Genomic DNA, 19,783 nt, shown 5'->3' with positions numbered 1-19,783 from the left:
ACGTCAATTGTGTGGATAACCGGGGGAAGAAAATCGGTGATGACTTGTATTTAGGCATTCACAGCAGCGTTCCTCAACTGGTTGGTTGTGGAAAAATACATGAAAATATTTTTAGTAATTTATAATAATATTTATAAATATTAATAAATATTTATATTTCAAAATAATAAGAAAATACTTATTATATTATAATACTTATTATACTATATATTATATATATTATATAAATACATCAAAATATTTTTAGTAATTTTTAATATTTATATATCAAAATAATAAGAAAATACTTATATTATAATATTTAAATGTAATTTTGAAATTATGTTAATTCAACTATCTGATGGTCTGAAGTAATTTCAAAAATTTAGAAATACAAATATTGATATATACAAATATTAACTTCTTTTATTCTATTCACATTCCACCTTGTAATATTGTGCTATGAAATACATTTTGCACCTGTCATTTTAAAATGTTTTTAATATTTATTTTTGTTATTCGCTTTCATTTTAAACACTAAATGTTAGTTTGATCTTTAAATGCGACAAATTACTAACAATAATACAAATATAAAAATAGAATATTTACGTGCACTGTAAGTAAACAAAAAACACATGAAATACATTTTGCACCTGTCATTTTAAAATGTTTTTAATATTTATTCTTGTTATTCGCTTTAGTTTTAAACATTAAATGTTAGTTTGATCTTTAAATGTGACAAATTACTAACAATAATACAAATATAAAAATAGAATATTTATGTGCACTTTAAATAAACAATGAGGAATACTGTCGTCTTACTTTTTTTTTTTACTGTGCAAGCTCGGGCTTCCACGGGCACGCCCACGCTCGCCGGACACGAGCACGTACGACTGTACAGTTAAGATTATGACGTCATTACGTGCTTGAGCCTGCCCGAAAATGTTCTCCCGTGTTGTGGGATCTCGAAGAAGCGCAGGACTTTACGATGAAATAATACATTTGCATCCATGAAGAACCGAAAAACAAACCGCGTGTTTGCAATCTGAAGGCACTCGCCGTCCTACCGAGTCGCGAAAAGGTCTCTTTCGGGAGAGCCGAAGGGGAAGTTTGTGGGATCGTTTTTCACGGAGTGATGTCGAATCCTGGGACTCGGAGGAACGGGTCCAGCATCAAAATCCGACTGACAGGTAAAAAAATGGAGACTGAAAGAAACCGCACGCTGCATAATTTTTATTTTTTGGGTGGGGGGAGGGCTTCGGTGCATTGCTTTGAATTATCTATGTCAAGCGAGCCTAACAGGACATCACAAAGTGCCTTTGAATGGTTGGTATTAGCCCAAACATCCGGTTTTTGTGCGGTAGACACAGCAGCACAAGTGCTAGCTTGTTAGCCGGAATGCTAGCCAAATTGCCGAGGGAAACACAGCCAAGAAAGCAGCCCACTAAAGCAGACACAATTCGCCGTCCTGTGGAGCTCACGGCCCAGACAATAGCCTATTCTTAGCCGTGGGGGGTCATTGGAAAACGGACGCTTTGAAAAGCATTAATACACTATAAATTATTAACGCTAGTCAGTCGGCGTTAGCTCTCTCTCTCTCCAGTTAACGTTGACCGCTAATGTTGGCTAGCTACGCCCATCGGGGGGTCTCCCCAACCGCTGTTAGAACACCGCATTTGCTTAACTAAACGGTCAACGATAACAGTTAACTCAAGCTATAACGTCTGTCATAGGCTACATTGGCTATGTTGGCTATTTCCACCCAAATAACTGACCGGCATCCTCCTACTCAACGGTAGCACCCATAGTTTAAAGTCTAACGTTATCCGAATTCATATTGTTATATGTTTTGGGTGCTCAGCTCGAACGTTTAAATCGGAGCGCTTGTGCAGGACATAAAGGAGTCTCTCTCTTGATACACAGCTGGAACAATAGCTTCTCACTGTAGCCAGTGTGACCCCCACTGGACTCCCAGGGGCTTCTATTCAAATGGAAATGTCTCTCTGTGCCTAGGGGCAGGCGTCTTGGTCATCTGATGCTAAACTGAGCAATCACATGGAAGAATTAAGCTTCCTTGCAGGTTTAATGAGTGCATACACATGGGTAAATGAAACCCAAAATGTGGTAACGTCCACCTCAGTTTGGAGATCCAGATGGGACATCTCTCTCCTGCATGCATCGGTGCATGTTAGGCTTAATGGGAGACTATAAAGCAGCTTAGGTGTGAATGTGAGTGTCAATGTTTGTTTCTCTGTATGTGTCCTGGGATTGACTGGTGAGCGCCTCTCACCACATGGAAACGTTCCTGGGATTTTTATTTTTTTTTGGCAGATGGAAAAAAAAAACTGGCGCCCACACTGTGTCGGATTAGTAAATGGTTGCATCCAGGCGGGAATGGATCACTGGCTGAAAGCCATGTAATACACAAGGCAAACCTCAGAGTGGTGCTGTAAACGGTCACGAAGAAAGAACAAGTACAGATAAGTTTGTGCGCCGTGGCTCAGCTGGTAGAGTGGTCGTCCCCCAACCTGAGGGTTGTGGGTTCGATCCTCCGTCCTGCTGTGATCATGTCGAAGTATCCTTGGGCAAGATACTGAACCCCCACTGGGTCCTGCTCCGTCATATTATTGTACTATGCAAGGTATCTTGTAGTGTCCCTAGCAACGCACCCATTGGCGGAATGGACCACTGCATCTGGATTCTTCCAACATTTCCGGCCCAAAATGAGATCCGGGTTGATGACATGTTAATGAAACTTAAGAGTTTCGACAATAATGAAGAACAACCAAGGGCAGTAATTGCAATCTGAGTTATTACCAAGGAGAAAACGCACACAATGTGTTGGTGACATTAAATCCAGTTTAACAACCTGGCAAAATGTCGCTAGTCATCTATTACGGTGTTTTGCATTAGCACCCAAATGAGCCCCAATGATAAAAACCAGAGAAAATCAGACACTGGTTAATTGTTCTTGAATACAAACAAAAGGTTATTGGCCCCTGGTTTTTGCCCCACCCCACAGGTATGGCAGGAATTCTAATTGGTTGAGGAATGTGCCAAGAGCCAATAGGAGTATAATGCTGTCTGGCCGGCCAATGTGTTTTTTTTTTTTGTTGAGTCTGTCAGGCAGTGGGGGGGGGGGGCTTTGGCCTACATTAGCAAGTCTCATGTGCCTGTGGCAGAGACCCACACAAAGACCTGGCCACCCTTGCTTTATTATGGACATATTCAAGTAGCAGGAGTGTGGTGTTGTGTATCTTCTTGTGGCTGCAGTTTGTTGATACAAGAGCAGTGCTACATACAGTATTATGGTCAAGCATGTAGAAAATGGAAATATGCCTAGCATTTTCCCAAACAAGGGAGGATGGTTGACATTATCCATTCATTAGTAATTCCTCCTTCTCAGCCCCTTGTCAGAGAGCTGATGTTCAATGGCCTTGAATGTCATGTTTTGGATGATTGTATGTAGTGCTTGTCCTTGTAGCGTCCCTCGTGTTGGTACAAATCGTGCCTTATCCGTTTTTGTAAGGTGTTTTTTTTTTTTTTGAGTGTCAAATCAATTGCGGTAGGAGAAGTGACTCTTCTTTCTTCAAATTATCCGTTCATCTGCAAAAAAGATGCTCGCTTCCTGTTGCTACTCGACTGACTGGCGTGTAAAAGACATGTTTAAAATGTGGTTTTGCAAGCGGCGCAATGTATTTTTTTAATGTTTGAGAATCAGTCGGCTGTGACGGATAAAATATTCATACGTTTTCTGATAGTTGTATATAATATTTATATATCCGTCGCTTTATGGTGACAAGTTTTTTTTTTAAGTACCATGTTTTGACATTTATTTTTTTGCTCTGCACCAGAGCTGTCCTTCAAAACACGCAGTGTCCCAGTGGCTGTCCTACCTTTGTAGAATATTATCCCCAGTTTGTCTCCTTGTAGCAGCACACAGAATCCATGACCCCTGCATCATTCTTTGGCATTCAATCACCTTTAACTTTAATGATAGTCGCAACAGACCATGTTGTTTAGCTTTTTTTAGGGGCGAGCAGCAGCAGGAGATTTCTTGTGTATATAAACAAATCCCAATGAATCCATTATTTTTTTTCCCTCCACTGCATTTAACTGATTTGTTTGACTACGGCTGCTTCACGTTATAGAAGACAAAAGTCCGCAAAAAAAAAGGCCTTGAATGCTATTGTCCTTGGACGTAAACAAGCTTGAAGTTGCAGCATGGCGGAGGAAGCCGACGAGCCAACCCCTCAGTTAGTCACACAATCGAAAAGCGAAATGTTGTCCAGGAAGATGTTGTGCATTTATCGAAGGGTGGTATCCCCAGCTAATCAATACAGCTGATGTTCTCCAGGGTCGTGATATTTCTATAAATTATACAAAAAGTGAAATGTTAATATCAGATTTATAAATATGATGGTGGGCTGCACGGTGGACGAGTGGTTAGCACGCAGACCTCACAGCTAGGAGACCGGGGTTCAATTCCACCTTCGGCCATCTCTGTGTGGAGTTTGCATGTTCTCACCATGGGTTTTTTCCGGGTACTCCGGTTTCCTCCCACATTCCAAAAACATGCTAGGTTAATTAATGACTCCAAATTGTCCATAGGTATGAATGTGAGTGTGAATGGTTGTTTGTCTATATGTGCCCTGTGATTGGCTGGCCAATTACTTACAAGAAGCCTATTAATCTCACGAGACGTGGTGACATCCCTGCACCTTTACTATGTTTTCTTGCTTTTGCATCACAGGAAATAAATTTTTCTTTATTTTTCTCCAGCTGCTTCAAAAGTGGATCTATCGTATCATGCACTGCAATGTGATGGCAATCAAACCCAAGTGTAGCTAGCTCAGAAGTAGTACAAAGGCTTGTTTTGTCTCCTCGTAGAATGAGGTTTGTAGGCTTACCGTGCAAAACATTGTCGGCCCCGATGTTGATTTGCTTGCTCAGGCAACACGTGCCGCTCGGGTTTCGATGCCAACTATTTGGATTGAGCACCGATTTGCTATATCGGTCTGGCGCCGGGCTCCGAGACACGGGACGCACACGAGACAAGAGATGGAAAAGCGGAGAGTTGAGCGGTAAAGATAACGAAATCATGCATCGGCAACGCGGGAGTGTGAAAGAATTTAAGTAACTCGAGAACGAGGAAAGCGGAGACAACGTTTAGTCGGCGACATAAGCGCCTTTTAATCCTCTCACGGCTCTGCCTGAGCTTGCTAGCATATGCACAAACACACATGTAGTTTAAGAGGACAAGCAGATTGTGCTTATTTGGCAGCTGATAAAATGGAATTGTTTGCGTACGCGTGTGGCTGTGCACCTCTAGCTGTAATGCTCTTGTTCCAGTGACAATAAATCTGTCTGTCTATCTGTTAGTTAGCACGTGTTTGGGTGCTAGGGGAGTATATCAAGTTGATAAGATGTGTTTGCTCATGTGTCTGCCAGCTGTTGCTTTTACAGTGGAACCTCAGTTAGCATCATTAATCCATTCCAGAAGGTCCGACTCAAAAGGAAATATACCCGATCCGAGTCCAGAAAACAATATGAAGTTTATACACATGATGGAAGAAAGGGATACTGAATATTATCTCCATTGAGGCGGCACGGCGGTCGAGTGGTTAGCGCGCAGACCTCACAGCTAGGAGACCAGGGTTCAATTCCACCCTCGGCCATCTCTGTATGGAGTTTGCATGTTCTCCCCGTGCGTGCGTGGGTTTTTTTCCGGGTACTCCGGTTTCCTCCCACATTCCAAAAACATGCTAGGTTAATTTGCGACTCCAAATTGTCAATAGGTATGAATGTGAGTGTGAATGCTTGTTTGTCTATATGTGCCCTGTGATTGGCTGGCCACCAGTCCAGTGTGTACCCCACCTCTCGCCCGGAAAACAGCTGGGATAGGCTCCAGCATACCCATGACCCTCGTGAGGAGAAGCGGTAGAAAATGAATGAATGAATGTGCACTTGGGTGGGACGTACAACAATGAATCTCGCACACAATAAAACTAAAATAAAGTAAAATTATTCCAACAACATGCATGCTAGGTTAATTGGCGACTCCAAATTGTCCATAGGTATGAATGTGAGTGTGAATGGTTGTTTGTGCCCTGTGATTGGCTGGCCACCAGTCCAGGGTGTACCCCGCCTCTCGCCCGAAGACAGCTGGGATAGGCTCCAGTACCCCCCGCGACCCTCGTGAGGAAAAGCGGTAGAAAATGAATGAATGAATGAGTGTTGTTTCTCACCTTCTTTATTAAACTGCTGGCAGTCCCGACCTTTGTTGTGGGTTGTTGATCAATCGCTGATGACGGAGCTTGGCGGGGGATGACTTCTGCTTCCGGCTTCCTTTTTGACAGCATGCTAATGTTAACCAAGTTGGACTCATGCGAGGTGTTAATAAGATAGGACAAGATGGCACGTCAACTGAGGCAACATGTCTGTGTACATTTTGAGCCTAAACCAAAAAAAAAAACACACTCTGTTAACTGGGCATATGCTAACTGAGGTTGCACTAACAATACATATTATTATTATTTCTCTTGAGTCAAAGCAATCTAGTTGCACACATCAGCTTTGCCTTTGGAGAACAGCGATTGACATTTTTGCCTTTTTTGTGATATTATTATTATATTTTTGTGTTACAGTTCAAACCATGGACTGTTTGTATTGATTCAGTCAGTATATAGGGCCTAACCGATTACATGATTAATCGACTAAGAAAATAATCGTAAGTTCCAGCAACTTTACTTGTTATATTTTTGTATTTTATAATTTGTGCTTCAATCTGAGTTTACTGGCATTGTGTACCAAAAAAAAGTACCTGCACGAAAGACCTTTTGAAGGTTTTAAGTGTAGAACTCATGGCTAACTAACTCCTTCTCCCGAGAAGTTTTTTTTTTTTTCTCATGCATGTAGTGACTTTGGAGTTCCTCGAGACAGCAGTAGCACACTTTTTTCAATCCTGTGCTGTTTGTGCTCATTCCCCCCCAAGACCGGATGAAAAGAATTCTTCTTTTGCGGGCTCCCTCCGGTTCTCAGGTTCTCTTTAAAAAAAAAAAAAAAAAAAAAAGAGTAGGCTTAAATGCCAAAAAGGAAAAGCAGCAGTGGGGAAGTGGAGAACCAGCTGAGCCGCTGCTGTGTGTGCGTGCGTGTGTGTGTGTGTGTGTGTGTGTGTGTGTGTGTCTTCACCAGGCATGACCTTGGCAGAACGAGGAATTTCCTGAAATGCTGAGAAAAGAGCCTGTGACACATTCAGTGCCACGAAAAAGAGTTGGACAAATGACACAAGAGTGCCATTCTCCTGTTTCTGGCCAGAAGAGTAAAAAAAAAAAAAAGGGAGGGGGGGTGGCGGAGGTAGTCGAGCAGCGACAGAGGAAGTATGCAAGCGGGATTCGGGAGAGATAAAGAAATGTGATTCTATCCGTCACATAGCTGCGCTTCTCCAGCGGTGATGTCTCACTGTGGAATGTGTGAGTCAAAAGGAAAAGGGAAGGATATCTCGTCGCCATTCTCCACGGCTTATTCACAGGAAGTGGATGAGGACACGGCAGACATATCTCTGCCACCACAGTCGCCACATCCTAAACCTGTGGCAGACTGACTGACTGACTGACTTCCTCAATGGCCGTCTGGACCAAAACCAAACCATTCCACATTTTTATATGGAACACAGAGCCAGGGTTAACATTGCGAGTGTGACAAATCAATTAGTACCAGCTTGTCAATCAATATGTGATGAGATTGCTGCGTGCCACATCATCACCACTATTTTTTTTTTTTTTTAATACCCCCCACGATATGGTCCGGTTAATAGAGCACCACTAACAACTGTCTAATATAAAAAAGAACTGCTTGCTATATGAGTTAAATGAATGCGCTCTCCCACTCTTACTGTGGGAGGCCGTGCATGCCTTCGCTCTGTTCATGCCGCATAAGTTATCCTACATTATTATGTCTTAACATTCATTCTTTTTATGAACAGCCTACACAATATAAAATCAACTGTCTGTGTGCTCCATGTTCATTATGTTCTGTCTTTTCCCCCCCACAGTATTATGTGCCAAGAACCTCGCAAAGAAAGACTTCTTTCGTGAGTTGATCTTTTGTTTTGCATCTATTTGTGCTGTGTTCATGTGTCGAGATGAGACGTTTAATTACCATTTTGACCTGAATATATGAAGGGGGGGGCTTTTGAGATGCTTGATTTTGCCTTTTTTGCAGTCGTGCCTTGTTACATCACGGTTCAAATATTGCTCCCTCATTATATTGCAGTTTTGTGGCCCCTTATTAAGTCAAAATACATTGAAATACAAGTTATATGTCCCGGCATGGCCAGGGTTCAATTCCACCCTCGGCCATCTCTGTGTGGAGTTTGCATGTTCTCCCCGTGCATGCGTGGGTTTTATCCGGGTATTCCCGTTTTCCTCCCACATTCCAAAAAACATGCTAGGTTAAGTAACGACTCCAAATTGTCCATAGGTATGAATGTGAGTGTGAATGATGTGTCTATATGTTCCCTGTGATTGGCTGGCGACCAGTCCAGGGTGTACCCCACCTCTCGCCTGAAGACAGCTGGGATAGGCTCCAGCATACCAATGACCCTCATGAGGATAAGCGGTAGAAAATGAATGACGTACAGCAATGAATCTTGCACACAATAAAACTAAAATAAAGTAAAATTATTCCAACAACATGCATGCTAGGTTAATTGGCGACTCCAAATTGTCCATAGGTATGAATGTGAGTGTGAATGGTTGTTTGTCGATATGTTCCCTGTGATTGGCTGGCGACCAGTCCAGGGTGTACCCCGCCTCTCGCCCGAAGACAGCTGGGATAGGCTCCAGCACCCCGTGACCCTTGTGAGGAAAAGCGGTAGAAAATGAAGTTATATGTCCCACTAGCAATGACACATAGCATAGATGAAACATGACATTACATCACGATACCATCAAACTACAGTAAGCCATGGTATGTCCAACTTTGATAGAGCAAAAAGACGTTCTCATCCTATTTAGTGTGGAAGTGGTAGTTTTTTTTGCTTTTTTACTTTGTATTTTTTACCCATGTTTGAAAACCTTACTCAATTTTAGAATAAACTGGAGCCTAGCTAGTCAGGTTGCTAGCGTGCAATGCAGCCGTGGCATTAGCAACGTGGTGTAAACAAAGAATAATAGAGTGTAAACGTGTCTAAAGGGGTGTTATTTCATGTTTATACGGCTAAATAAAAGTGTTCAGAAAGTCATAAATATTTTTTCTATGCTCTAACTGTATAAATATTTCATTTATTAACATTGAATCCTACTACATACTGCGTAGCAAGGCACAAGAAAGGATACTGATACTGATATGAATTATATCGAGTTGCACACCAGCAACTTATCCCTACAGACACAGACACCCAAAATGTGTATTTCCCCAAAATAATCAGCATTGTCTTATATTTGGGTCATTATGGTAAATCCTTTGAAATACAGCACATCTTCTCTGCAACTACGTTTTGCTTTGTTTGGGTGAATGTTCTCACTTCTCAACGCAGGCCTGCCCGACCCTTTTGCCAAGGTTGTGGTGGACGGATCAGGTCAATGCCACTCGACAGACACAGTCAAGAGCACACTGGACCCCAAATGGAATCAGCACTATGACCTGTACGTTTCCTTCACCTCATTCACTCCCACTAGTTCTGCTTTGTGGACCACATGATCCTCTTGTCACTAGTCAGTCTGTCATCGTGCTGACGCTACAATGCTAATATTGGCATGTTGCTTTTTTTGGCGTATGAAGCAATTTGATGACATGTTTGTTTGTTTTTTTCCCAGCTACATCGGCAAGGCAGACTCAATTACTATCAGTATATGGAATCACAAGAAGATCCATAAACGACAAGGGGCAGGTTTCTTGGGGTGCATTAGGCTTCTTTCAAATGCCATCAGCAGACTAAAAGACACAGGATGTAAGACGTTCTCTCACAATTCTGATTAAACACAAATTTGTGTCAAGAAAACAAGAACATATGTGTATTTTTTTTTTTTTTGTCTCCCAGACCAGCGACTAGATCTATGTAAACTGAACCCCTCGGACAGTGACGCAGTGCGGGGGCAGATCGTAGGTAAGGTTGCACACAAACACGCTTGTGTGTGTGTGTCTCTCTGACTGCGTGTGTACAGTCACCCCAAAACATTCATTATACCGGCCTGACCTTTACATCATACGTGTAATTTGCCAGTGAGCCTGCAGACACGAGACCGCATAGGCAGCGGAGGCCCAGTGGTGGACTGTAGAGGTCTGTTGGAACATGACGGGTGAGTATGTCGCCATTAAAAAAAGTGACATTTAGGGTGGAAAATGTATATCAGTGTATTCTGCAAGGATACTCTGGAGTATTGGAAATACCTATTTTATGTAGAAAATTAATTAATTTAATTATTAATTAATTTAAATTAATTTAATTTCTTATTTCTTTTATAATTTATTAATTTAAATTAAATTCATTTCTTTTTAAAATAATTTATGAATTTAATTATTCATTCATTTAAATTAAATTACTTTCTTATTTTTTAATAATTTATTAAAATTTAATAAATTAATTTAATTTGCAATTATTATTATGTCACCTAGGGTGACAGAGCCTTCTCCATCGCTGCCCCCACCCTCTGGAACTCTTTGTCCCATTCACTCCGTACTTGCCCTGACTTTCCCAGTTTCAAAAAACAACTAAAAACCCACCTCTTTAAATCTGTTTTTAATGTCTTGACTTTTTATACCTGACTGCTGTGCCCCCCCCCCCGCTTTTACTCATGTTTTAACTGTGTATTAACAAATAAATGTTGTATTTTAATGTATCTTTTACTCTGTTTACTTGCTTTTATTCAACTCCATTCTTCTGTAAAGTGTCTACAAGTATTTTGAAAAGCGCTATACAAATAAAATGTATTATTATTTATTTTTACTGGATTACTGGATTTTACATTTTTTTATTAAATGTGATATCACCAAGGTTTTTTTTTTTTTCATATATTCCCCCGTTGCTGTTTTTTGGGGGATGTTACAATTAATATTGGTGTGTGTGTGTGTGTGTGTGTGTGCAGGCCTGTGTTGGAAGGATGTTTTAGTGAAGAACCGCTGCCTTACTCCGACCCCACTGGTGCCGCGGGTGGCGGGAACTGCCGTCTCGATTCACCCAGTCAAGAGAGTCGCCTTCAAACCCAGCGAATCCGAGGGCAGGATTCCAGAGGTCATGGCCACACCCCTCAGAACAGACCTCACGGGCACCAACCCCCGGACCTCCCCGAAGGATATGGTCAGTCAAACACGGCCCGTGTCAAAACTGCAACCTAGTGACTTTTCCCACTCACATATATTATCTTCTTTGTTTCTATTTAAACAGAGCAACGAACAACGGTTCAAGGCCAGGTGTACTTTCTACACACACAGACGGGTGTCAGCACCTGGCACGACCCTCGGATACCACGGTATATTTCTCACCTGCCTAACTCCATAACATTAGATGTACCCTACATAAATGTAATAAAATATAGTAGTTCACTGTGTAACTAAAGGTTGAAGGCTGAAATGATGTTTGGACGCACGTGTGATTCCTTGTTACTGATGCAGGGACCTGGCCAGCGTAAGCTGCGAGGAGCTCGGTCCGCTACCAGTGGGCTGGGAGGTCCGAAGCACAGTGTCGGGGCGGATATACTTTGTAGACCACAACAACAGAACCACACAGTTCACAGACCCGCGTCTACACACCATCATCAGGTACCAGCGTGCACATGTGCTCATAATACTTCCGCAAATCCTTCCCACCCCCCTCCCCCCAAAACTAGGCTCAGACTGCACCTGGTTCACAGACACCCTCAACACATTGGGGGAAAAAAAAATCAGTAGTTTTAACACTAATCTGTTGTTAATCTCACTACTCCGGTGCAGACTGGATCTGAACATGATCTACTAAATGTCATTTTATGGAAATGTGGCCTTGGAGTTGGTGTCACTATGCCTGAAAATAAGTTGCAGGTATTTAGAAATTCAGACCAGTTATTCAACAATAACAGGCTTGAATACATGCCTGGGATCCCAGTTAACAAGCAAATTACCTGGAAGCTAGTTCACCAAGCTCCCGATCTCATTCCATATCCTCACAGCTGTCGACGGCCATGTTTGCTCCTTGTTTCATGACAGTCAGTATAAATCAACATTTAAAATGAAATTAAATTACATATAATGGTAATGGTTTAATTTCATTTGAACATGCATCAGATTACAATTGAGTGCATCCCATAATCAGTTCACAGTTCCACATGTCCAAAAGGAGTAGGAAGAAGCAAAGCTTATTAAATCCTACCCCTCCATCTGGTACTTTTACAATCAGTAACTGTTAAATTTGTTCACTTCCTGCTTTCCATAATACAGTTTTTTTTATAATGCATTTTTTTTACTTAATTTTATTAGTTTTCATTTTTTTGTTCACTTCCTGCTTTCCTAATATACTTTTAATTTATTTTCATTTTATTTAATTAATTACTTAATTGTATTAATTTTTTTTTTTTTTATTTATTTTTTGTCCCGTACCAAAGTACGAGGCGATATGAGCATCCAATGACATAATGGGTACCATAGTAAGTGTCAATATAGTGATATATATATAGCACATCATGACTGGTTCAAGACTCTTCATCCTTGTATTTAGCAAACATCAACTGTTGTATTGTTTCTTCAATTGGCTCATCGTTGTGCATTGTTTGACTTCCTTACTCAATCCATTCCATTCCATATAAAGGGGCAGCCAGAAAAAAAGTGCAATGAAAAATATGAAAAATAGGTTAATCCTTTATACCTTTGTATGCTTTTATGCCTTTTTTTAACCTGGCCATGTTGTGTCCTCCTTCATATCTTCCCACCTAACAGCCAGCAATCCCAAGTGAAGGAATCCTCCCAACCACCCCAGATGGATGTAGGGGTTGAAGATGGCGGAGGCGGAGGAATGGGCGGCAGCGTCGGTGGAGACGGGGATGTGGCGGCGCGCTACGAGAGGGATCTGGTCCACAAACTGAAGCTGCTCCGCCACGAGCTCTCCCTGCAGCAGCCCCAAGCGGGACACTGCCGCATCGAGGTGTCTCGTGAGGAGATCTTTGAGGTGGGCGGGCGCCATTGTGTTTCTTTCATTATGCGCCGCGTGATTGGCACCGGTTATTGTGCATGCAGACGTTGCTGATAGGTGGCTTGTTTTGTGTCATTCTGTTATCATTAATAACTGCCAGGATGATTAATGATACATTGCACACTTATTCTTGCGTATTAACAAACATATTGTGCGCATCATAAACGCTTCTGTGCGCAACTTATAGCCCGTAAGCATCATTACACACTTTTGTCACTCACAGAAACTGAAACATTCATTCATTCATTTTCTACCGCTTATCTTCACGAGGGTCATGAGGTGCTGGAGCCTATCCCAGCTGTCTCGGGGCGTGAGGCGGGGTACACCCTGGACTGGTTGCCAGCCAATCACAGGGCACATATAGACAAACAACCATTCACACTCACAATTTGGAGTCGCCAATTAACCTAGCATGTTTTTGGAATGTGGGAGGAAACCGGAGTTCTTCTCGCTGTGAGGTCTGTGCGCTAACCACTCGACTGCCATGCAGCCCCAAAACAGAAACATTCATTCATTTTCTACCGCTTTTTCGTCACGCGGGGGTTGCTGGAGCCTATCCCAGCTGTCTTTGGGCGGGAGGCGGGGTACACCCTGGACTGGTCGCCAGCCAATCACAGGGCACATATAGACAAACAACCATTCACACTCACCTTCATACCTATGGACAATTTGGAGTCGCCAATTAACCTTGCATGTTTTTGGAATGTGGGAGGAAACCGGAGTACCCGGAGAAAACCTACGCATGCACGGGGAGAACATGCAAACTCCACACAGAGGGTGGAGTTGAACCCTGGTCTCCTATCTGTGAGGCCTGCGCACTAACCACTCTACCGCCGTGCCGCCCAAAACAACACTGATGTAAAATGTTGTAGTAATAAAACGATGCATGTGCCTTGCTTTAGGAGTCGTACCGGCAAATAATGAAGATGAGGCCAAAAGACCTGAAGAAGCGCCTGATGGTGAAGTTCAGAGGAGAGGAGGGCCTGGACTATGGCGGTGTAGCCAGGTGACTCCCTATTTTTCATGCTGTTTATGTAATTTATATCTATTTATCACCTCGTGCAACAGTTGGAAATGACCCAGAAGATCCTTATTATGCTCTTCTGAGCATATTTATCAGTTCAACATCTGCAATGCTACATTACAAATCAAATTTTTGTGTGTTTTTCTTAACATTGTGGTTATTCTGGGTAGGGAGTGGCTGTACCTGCTGTGTCACGAAATGCTCAACCCCTATTACGGCCTGTTCCAGTACTCCACAGACAATATCTACACGCTACAAATCAACCCAGACTCCTCCATTAACCCTGTAAGCACTCACTTAAAGCACTTTGTAGTTCACCCTACTAAGGTGAAAGTATTTAACACTCACGCGCCGTCTATGTGTCGGTCCATATTTCAGGATCACCTATCATATTTCCACTTTGTGGGCCGTGTAATGGGGCTGGCAGTTTTTCACGGTCACTACATCAACGGGAGCTTCACGCTGCCCTTCTACAAACAGCTGCTGGGCAAACCCATTCATCTCAATGATCTGGAGACCACCGACCCGGAGCTGCACAAGAGTCTCGTCTGGATATTGTGAGTAGAAGCAGCGAAACGTTGATTTAATTGTGTGCTACAGACTTATTCCAAACTGGAATACAGTAATCCCTCATTTACCACTGTTAATCAGTTCTAGATCCGACTGTGATAAGTGAATTTCCAGGAAGTATTCATTGTTGGAGCATAGAAAACCTGTTTAATTAAAGCCTTTTTTATGCTTGACAATGCTTCATTTAGGCAAAAACAAATACAATTTTCTTAAATATGCCCATTTTAGGGCGGCACAGCAGTCGAGTGGTTAGCGCACAGGCCTCACAGCTAGGAGACCAGGGTTCAATTCCACCCTCGGCCATCTCTGTGTGGAGTTTGCACGTTCTCCCCGTGCATGCGTGGGTTTTCTCCGGGTACTCCGGTTTCCTCCCACATTCCAAAAACATGCTAAGTTAATTGTCGACTCCAAATTGTCCATAGGTATGAATGAGAGTGTGAATGGTTGTTTGTCTATATGTGATTGGCTGGACACCAGTCCAGGGTGTACCCCGCCTCTCGCCCCAAAGACAGTTGGGATAGGCTCCAGCACCCCTGCGACCCTCGTGAGTAAAAAGCGGTAGAAAATTAATGAATGAATGAGCGCAAAGGTGACTATAGGGATGCTATTTCAGGTCTAGAGGGCTCTAATGTTAAAAAGTCTATTTGGAAGGTCGTAAACGTTAACATGCAGGCCTCGAGGAGACTAGGAGACCCGAGTTCAATCCCACCCTCGGCCATCTCTCTGTGTGGAGTTTGCATGTTCTCCCCGTGCATGCGTGGGTTTTCCAAAATTCCAAAAACATGCTAGGTTAATTGGCGACTCCAAATTGTCCATAGGTATGAATGTGAGTGTAAATGGTTGTTTGTCTATATGTGCCCTGTGATTGGCTGGCGACCAGTCCAGGGTGTGCCCCGCCTCACGCCCTAGGACGGCTGGGATAGGCTCCAGCACCCCCCGCGACCCTTGTGAGGAAAAGTGGTAGAAACTGAATGAATGAATGAATGCCTACTTTACTACTAATAGGCCGTAATCAACCACAAAACAGCATAATTTATTAAGATATTACCGATCGTTACCCCAGTAACGCTGATTGCCATCATTACCTCGTGTGCAGAGAGAACGACATCACCTCAGTCCTGGACCACACATTCTGCGTCGAGCACAACGCCTTTGGGAAGTTCCTCCAGCATGAACTCAAACCCAATGGTCGTAACATCCCTGTGACCGAGGAGAACAAGAAGGAATACGTGAGGTAATGAAAGTGGGGACCCGCGTCTTGAGGTGCAGTAGAAAGATCCGTGTGTAGTAAAATGAATGTTTCTTATTCCCCTAATAGACTTTATGTGAACTGGAGGTTTATGCGCGGGATTGAAGCCCAGTTTCTGGCTCTCCAGAAGGGATTCAGTGAGCTGATACCCCAGCATCTCCTCAAGCCTTTCGACCACAAGGAGCTGGAGGTACATTATTTTGCCAACCTTGTTGTCGTCCTCCTTCATAGATATGAAAAATGACCTCACATATGCGCCTCTCCCTGCTCCGTGCAATCCAGTTGATCATCGGCGGATTGGGAAAGATCGACCTGGTGGACTGGAAGACCAACACGCGCCTGAAGCACTGCACGAGCGAGAGCAATGTGGTGCGGTGGTTCTGGCAGGCGGTGGAGGCCTTCAGCGAGGAGAGGAGAGGACGCCTGCTGCAGTTTGTCACAGGCTCCACCCGGGTGCCGTTACAGGGCTTCAAAGCACTGCAGGGTGGGTCATGCACTGGTTCGATGGACCACACACACACCCATCATTTTCTCATTCATTCATTCATTTTCTACCGCTTTTCCTCACGAGGGTCTAACACCCCTTTAGACACGTTTACACTCTATTATTGTTTGTTTACACCACTTTGCTAATGCCACGGATGCATAGAATGCTAGCAACCTGACTAGCTAGCCTCCAGTTTATTCTAAAATTGAGAAACGTTTTCAAACGCGGGTAAAAAATGCAAAGTAAAAAGGCAAAAAAACTACCACTTCCACACTGAATAGGATGAAAGGTTTTTTTGCTCGATCAACGTCGGACATACCATGGCTTACTGCACTTTGAAGGTATCGTGATGTAATGCCATGTTTCATCTATGCTATGGGTCCTGAAATACAATATATATAAATATTATAACATTATATTTATATATATATAAATATAATGAATGAAATATAACTTCATTCATTCATTCATTCATTTTCTACCGCTTTTCCTCACAAGGGTCGCGGGGGTGCTGGAGCCTATCCCAGCTGTCTTTGGGCGAGAGGCGGGGTACACCCTGGACTGGTCGCCAGCCAATCACAGGGCACATATAGACAAACAACCATTCACACTCACATTCATACCTGTGGATAATTTGGAGTCGCCAATTAACCTAGCATGTTTTTGGAATGTGGGAGGAAACCGGAGTACCCGGAGAAAACCCACGCATGCACGGGGAGAACATGCAAACTCCACACAGAGATGGCCGAGGGTGGAATCGAACCCTGGTCTCCTAGCTGTGAGGTCTGTGCGTGAACCACTCGCCCACCATGCCGCCCTCATTTTGTCATATAGCCAAGAAAAGATTGTCCATCTTAGGATAATATCAAGCGGTGACACATTCCAATCGGGAAATCATGTGATTTTGAAGCTTTATCGCTTTATGTGTCAGTTACGTAAACAATACACATGCCACTATGCTCATTACGATAACTTGTAACGTTGTTCCGTGCAGCAGAGTAGAGCAGTGATAACTAGAATGTATGTGTGTAAGGCTCTACAGGTTCTGCAGGACCAAGACTTTTCACCATTCATTTGATAGACGCCAACACCGACAACCTGCCCAAGGCGCACACATGGTAAGGTACACGCTCAAACGCCGCGCTCGCAGAAGGGGTCCACCTCGGTGTCGCTAACCGCTCCTTCCCTGTCGCTCCAGTTTTAACAGAATAGACATCCCCCCCTACGAGTCTTACGAGAAACTCTATGAGAAACTGCTGACGGCCGTGGAGGAGACGTGCGGCTTTGCTGTGGAGTGAAAAGATCCAACAAAAAAAAACCCAACAGAACACACAGTCCACACTTGTGCTTGCACTTGCATTCAACTCTTGACTTTTTTTTGGAGACGTACACACACTCTCATGCACAGAACGTGGAGTATGGAAGGCCCAACATAGACGGCCCGTCGCCGCACCGACTGACCCTTGGGAGTTACAAAGAGGAAGCACAGCGAGGAAGTCAAATAAGAGCGAAAAAAAAAAAAAAAGTATTTTAAAATTTTTTTCAAATGTTTTGAAGAAGCATTTTTATCGTTTGGTTTTAACAAGCTATGATGTCAACTCCTCAGAATGTCTCGAAGCCACAGCGAACTAGTCGGCAATCTTTACTGTACGGGCCCGCAAAACAGACACGGTGCAATGATGTCTGGGTGGAGAACAAGGCAAGTGGGGCTGACTGATTGACTTGTGTGTACTCCTGCGTTCACTTTTGACCACTGTCGGCGTTCCGAATGTGTCTATGTACGTGCGCATGTGAGAGCGGGTGAAAGCGTGGCATGGTTACGCTGTTTAAAAAAAAAAACAAACAACGAACAAATGAGCCTGCTCCTCTTTTTGATTGCTTTTTGTCTCTGCCGTTTTTTTTTTTTTGTACCTGCGACCACTCTGATCCATGTTTTATTATTATTATTTATTACTAAGTGATTACTGACCAAGCTGCTATATGCTCTGCAAAGAGCCCACACTAATCTGTTCAACCCCCCTCTCCCACAGTTAATAGGTCAATTCACTTCCAATTCAAGTAATCCACAAAGTGGTTTTTGATTCATTTCTTGATTTTTTTTTTTTTTTTTTACGTACATAATGATGCAAATATTCTTGTAAGCGTATGTGAACTATTTGTGTCTTGAATGCCTGCCATGTTATGTTTATTGAGGTGAAAGGGATCAACCTTGAGAAGCCCCAGATTTGTCACATTTCCCCCCCGCTACACAGAGGTCACGATTATTTTTCTACATGAGCCCAGGTGAAGGAATTTTTTTTATGTGACGCGGATAATAAAATCTCAAGCTCATGTTTCAATTTAAACTTCACTAATGCTCCCTTTTGGCAACCTCTTGTGTTTCTATGTCAATCTATTTTTTTTTTGTTTCTTTCTCCAAAGCCTGAATGGTTCCCCTTTGTGTCCAGTAAGCATTAACCTCAAAGCAGCCATGAATGAACAAACGCTCTTTACCGTTATTAGAACTCCACGGATGTGAATGAAATCGAAACACACTCTTGAATGAGAAACGTGGAAAAATAACGGGGCTTTATTTAGATTGAAGACTGTTAAGCAGTATCATTTCAATCTGCATTTTTTTAGGTTCTGAGTTTCACTGTGTAATGGATGCAAGACTATTGAAAACTTACTATGTACTAAAACATTTATGAAAAATACAGTGTAAATAAGATTATATTAAAAGAAATTAAATTGAAAATAAAAATCCTTGTCTTTGCCTGATTCATTTATTTGTTACACGTTTTTAAATTAACAGCGATGGATGTGAGACTAACTAACTTAACAGTCACGAGTTAGGGGTTGGGAAATGTGTCCCGCTTCCTCCCAGATGTGCCCTGTGATTGGCTGGTGACCAGGAAGGGGCGTATCCCACCTGTCTGATGTGTTATATTTAGAAATCATATCCCACTTTAAAAAGAAAGTATTTATATGCACTTTTTAAAAGACCTGTCATTGAAATAATGCAAACAAATCACATATATGTCTTGTTCATATATTAAATACTTATATTTAAGCCATTTTTCTTTTTGTATATTTTTAATTTATGTTTATTACTTTCATTAAATCAAACCAAGCAAATGTACTTGCCAATGTCACCTGTGGAAACAATAATACACATAATTAAATGTCCTAAGTGCATTTTAGAGGAATATATTTTGTCAGAAAAAGAAGAACAGCAACTGCATGCATACAAATAATGCACAAATTAAATAGAAACTTTTAAATTGTACTATAATAGACCACAAAATCACATATTTCACTAACAACTTCATT

The 19,783-nt window shown here is 42.5% G+C and overlaps 1 protein-coding gene across 2 annotated transcripts; it reads left to right on the top strand.

The window, feature by feature from the left end:
* The first annotated feature begins 881 nt into the window (after nucleotides 1–881).
* Nucleotides 882–18,802, top strand: smurf1 (SMAD specific E3 ubiquitin protein ligase 1). 2 transcript variants are annotated; one of them, XM_058049238.2, is made up of 18 exons: nucleotides 882–1,169; nucleotides 8,033–8,071; nucleotides 9,518–9,626; nucleotides 9,798–9,931; nucleotides 10,022–10,087; nucleotides 10,205–10,280; nucleotides 11,067–11,278; nucleotides 11,366–11,450; nucleotides 11,593–11,739; nucleotides 12,889–13,117; nucleotides 14,044–14,147; nucleotides 14,336–14,450; nucleotides 14,544–14,722; nucleotides 15,832–15,969; nucleotides 16,054–16,174; nucleotides 16,267–16,468; nucleotides 17,514–17,589; nucleotides 17,670–18,802. In XM_058049238.2, exons 1-18 carry the CDS (start codon nucleotides 1,115–1,117, stop codon nucleotides 17,767–17,769), a joined length of 2,187 nt encoding a protein of 728 aa, XP_057905221.2. In that variant the 5' UTR covers nucleotides 882–1,114; the 3' UTR covers nucleotides 17,770–18,802. The 2 variants fall into 2 exon arrangements, with proteins under 2 accessions (XP_057905221.2, XP_057905220.2); XM_058049237.2 differs by having other exon boundaries at nucleotides 17,505–17,589.
* Nucleotides 18,803–19,783: the final 981 nt, after the last annotated feature.

The sequence above is a fragment of the Doryrhamphus excisus genome, linkage group LG16 (genome assembly GCF_037039965.1).
Source record: "Doryrhamphus excisus strain RoL-2023G ecotype Guam linkage group LG16, RoL_Dexc_Guam_v1.1, whole genome shotgun sequence".
NCBI classification, from domain to species: Eukaryota; Metazoa; Chordata; class Actinopteri; order Syngnathiformes; family Syngnathidae; genus Doryrhamphus; species Doryrhamphus excisus.
Note: the sequence above shows the minus strand (reverse complement) of the source record. Positions and strands in the feature narration are given on the sequence as shown.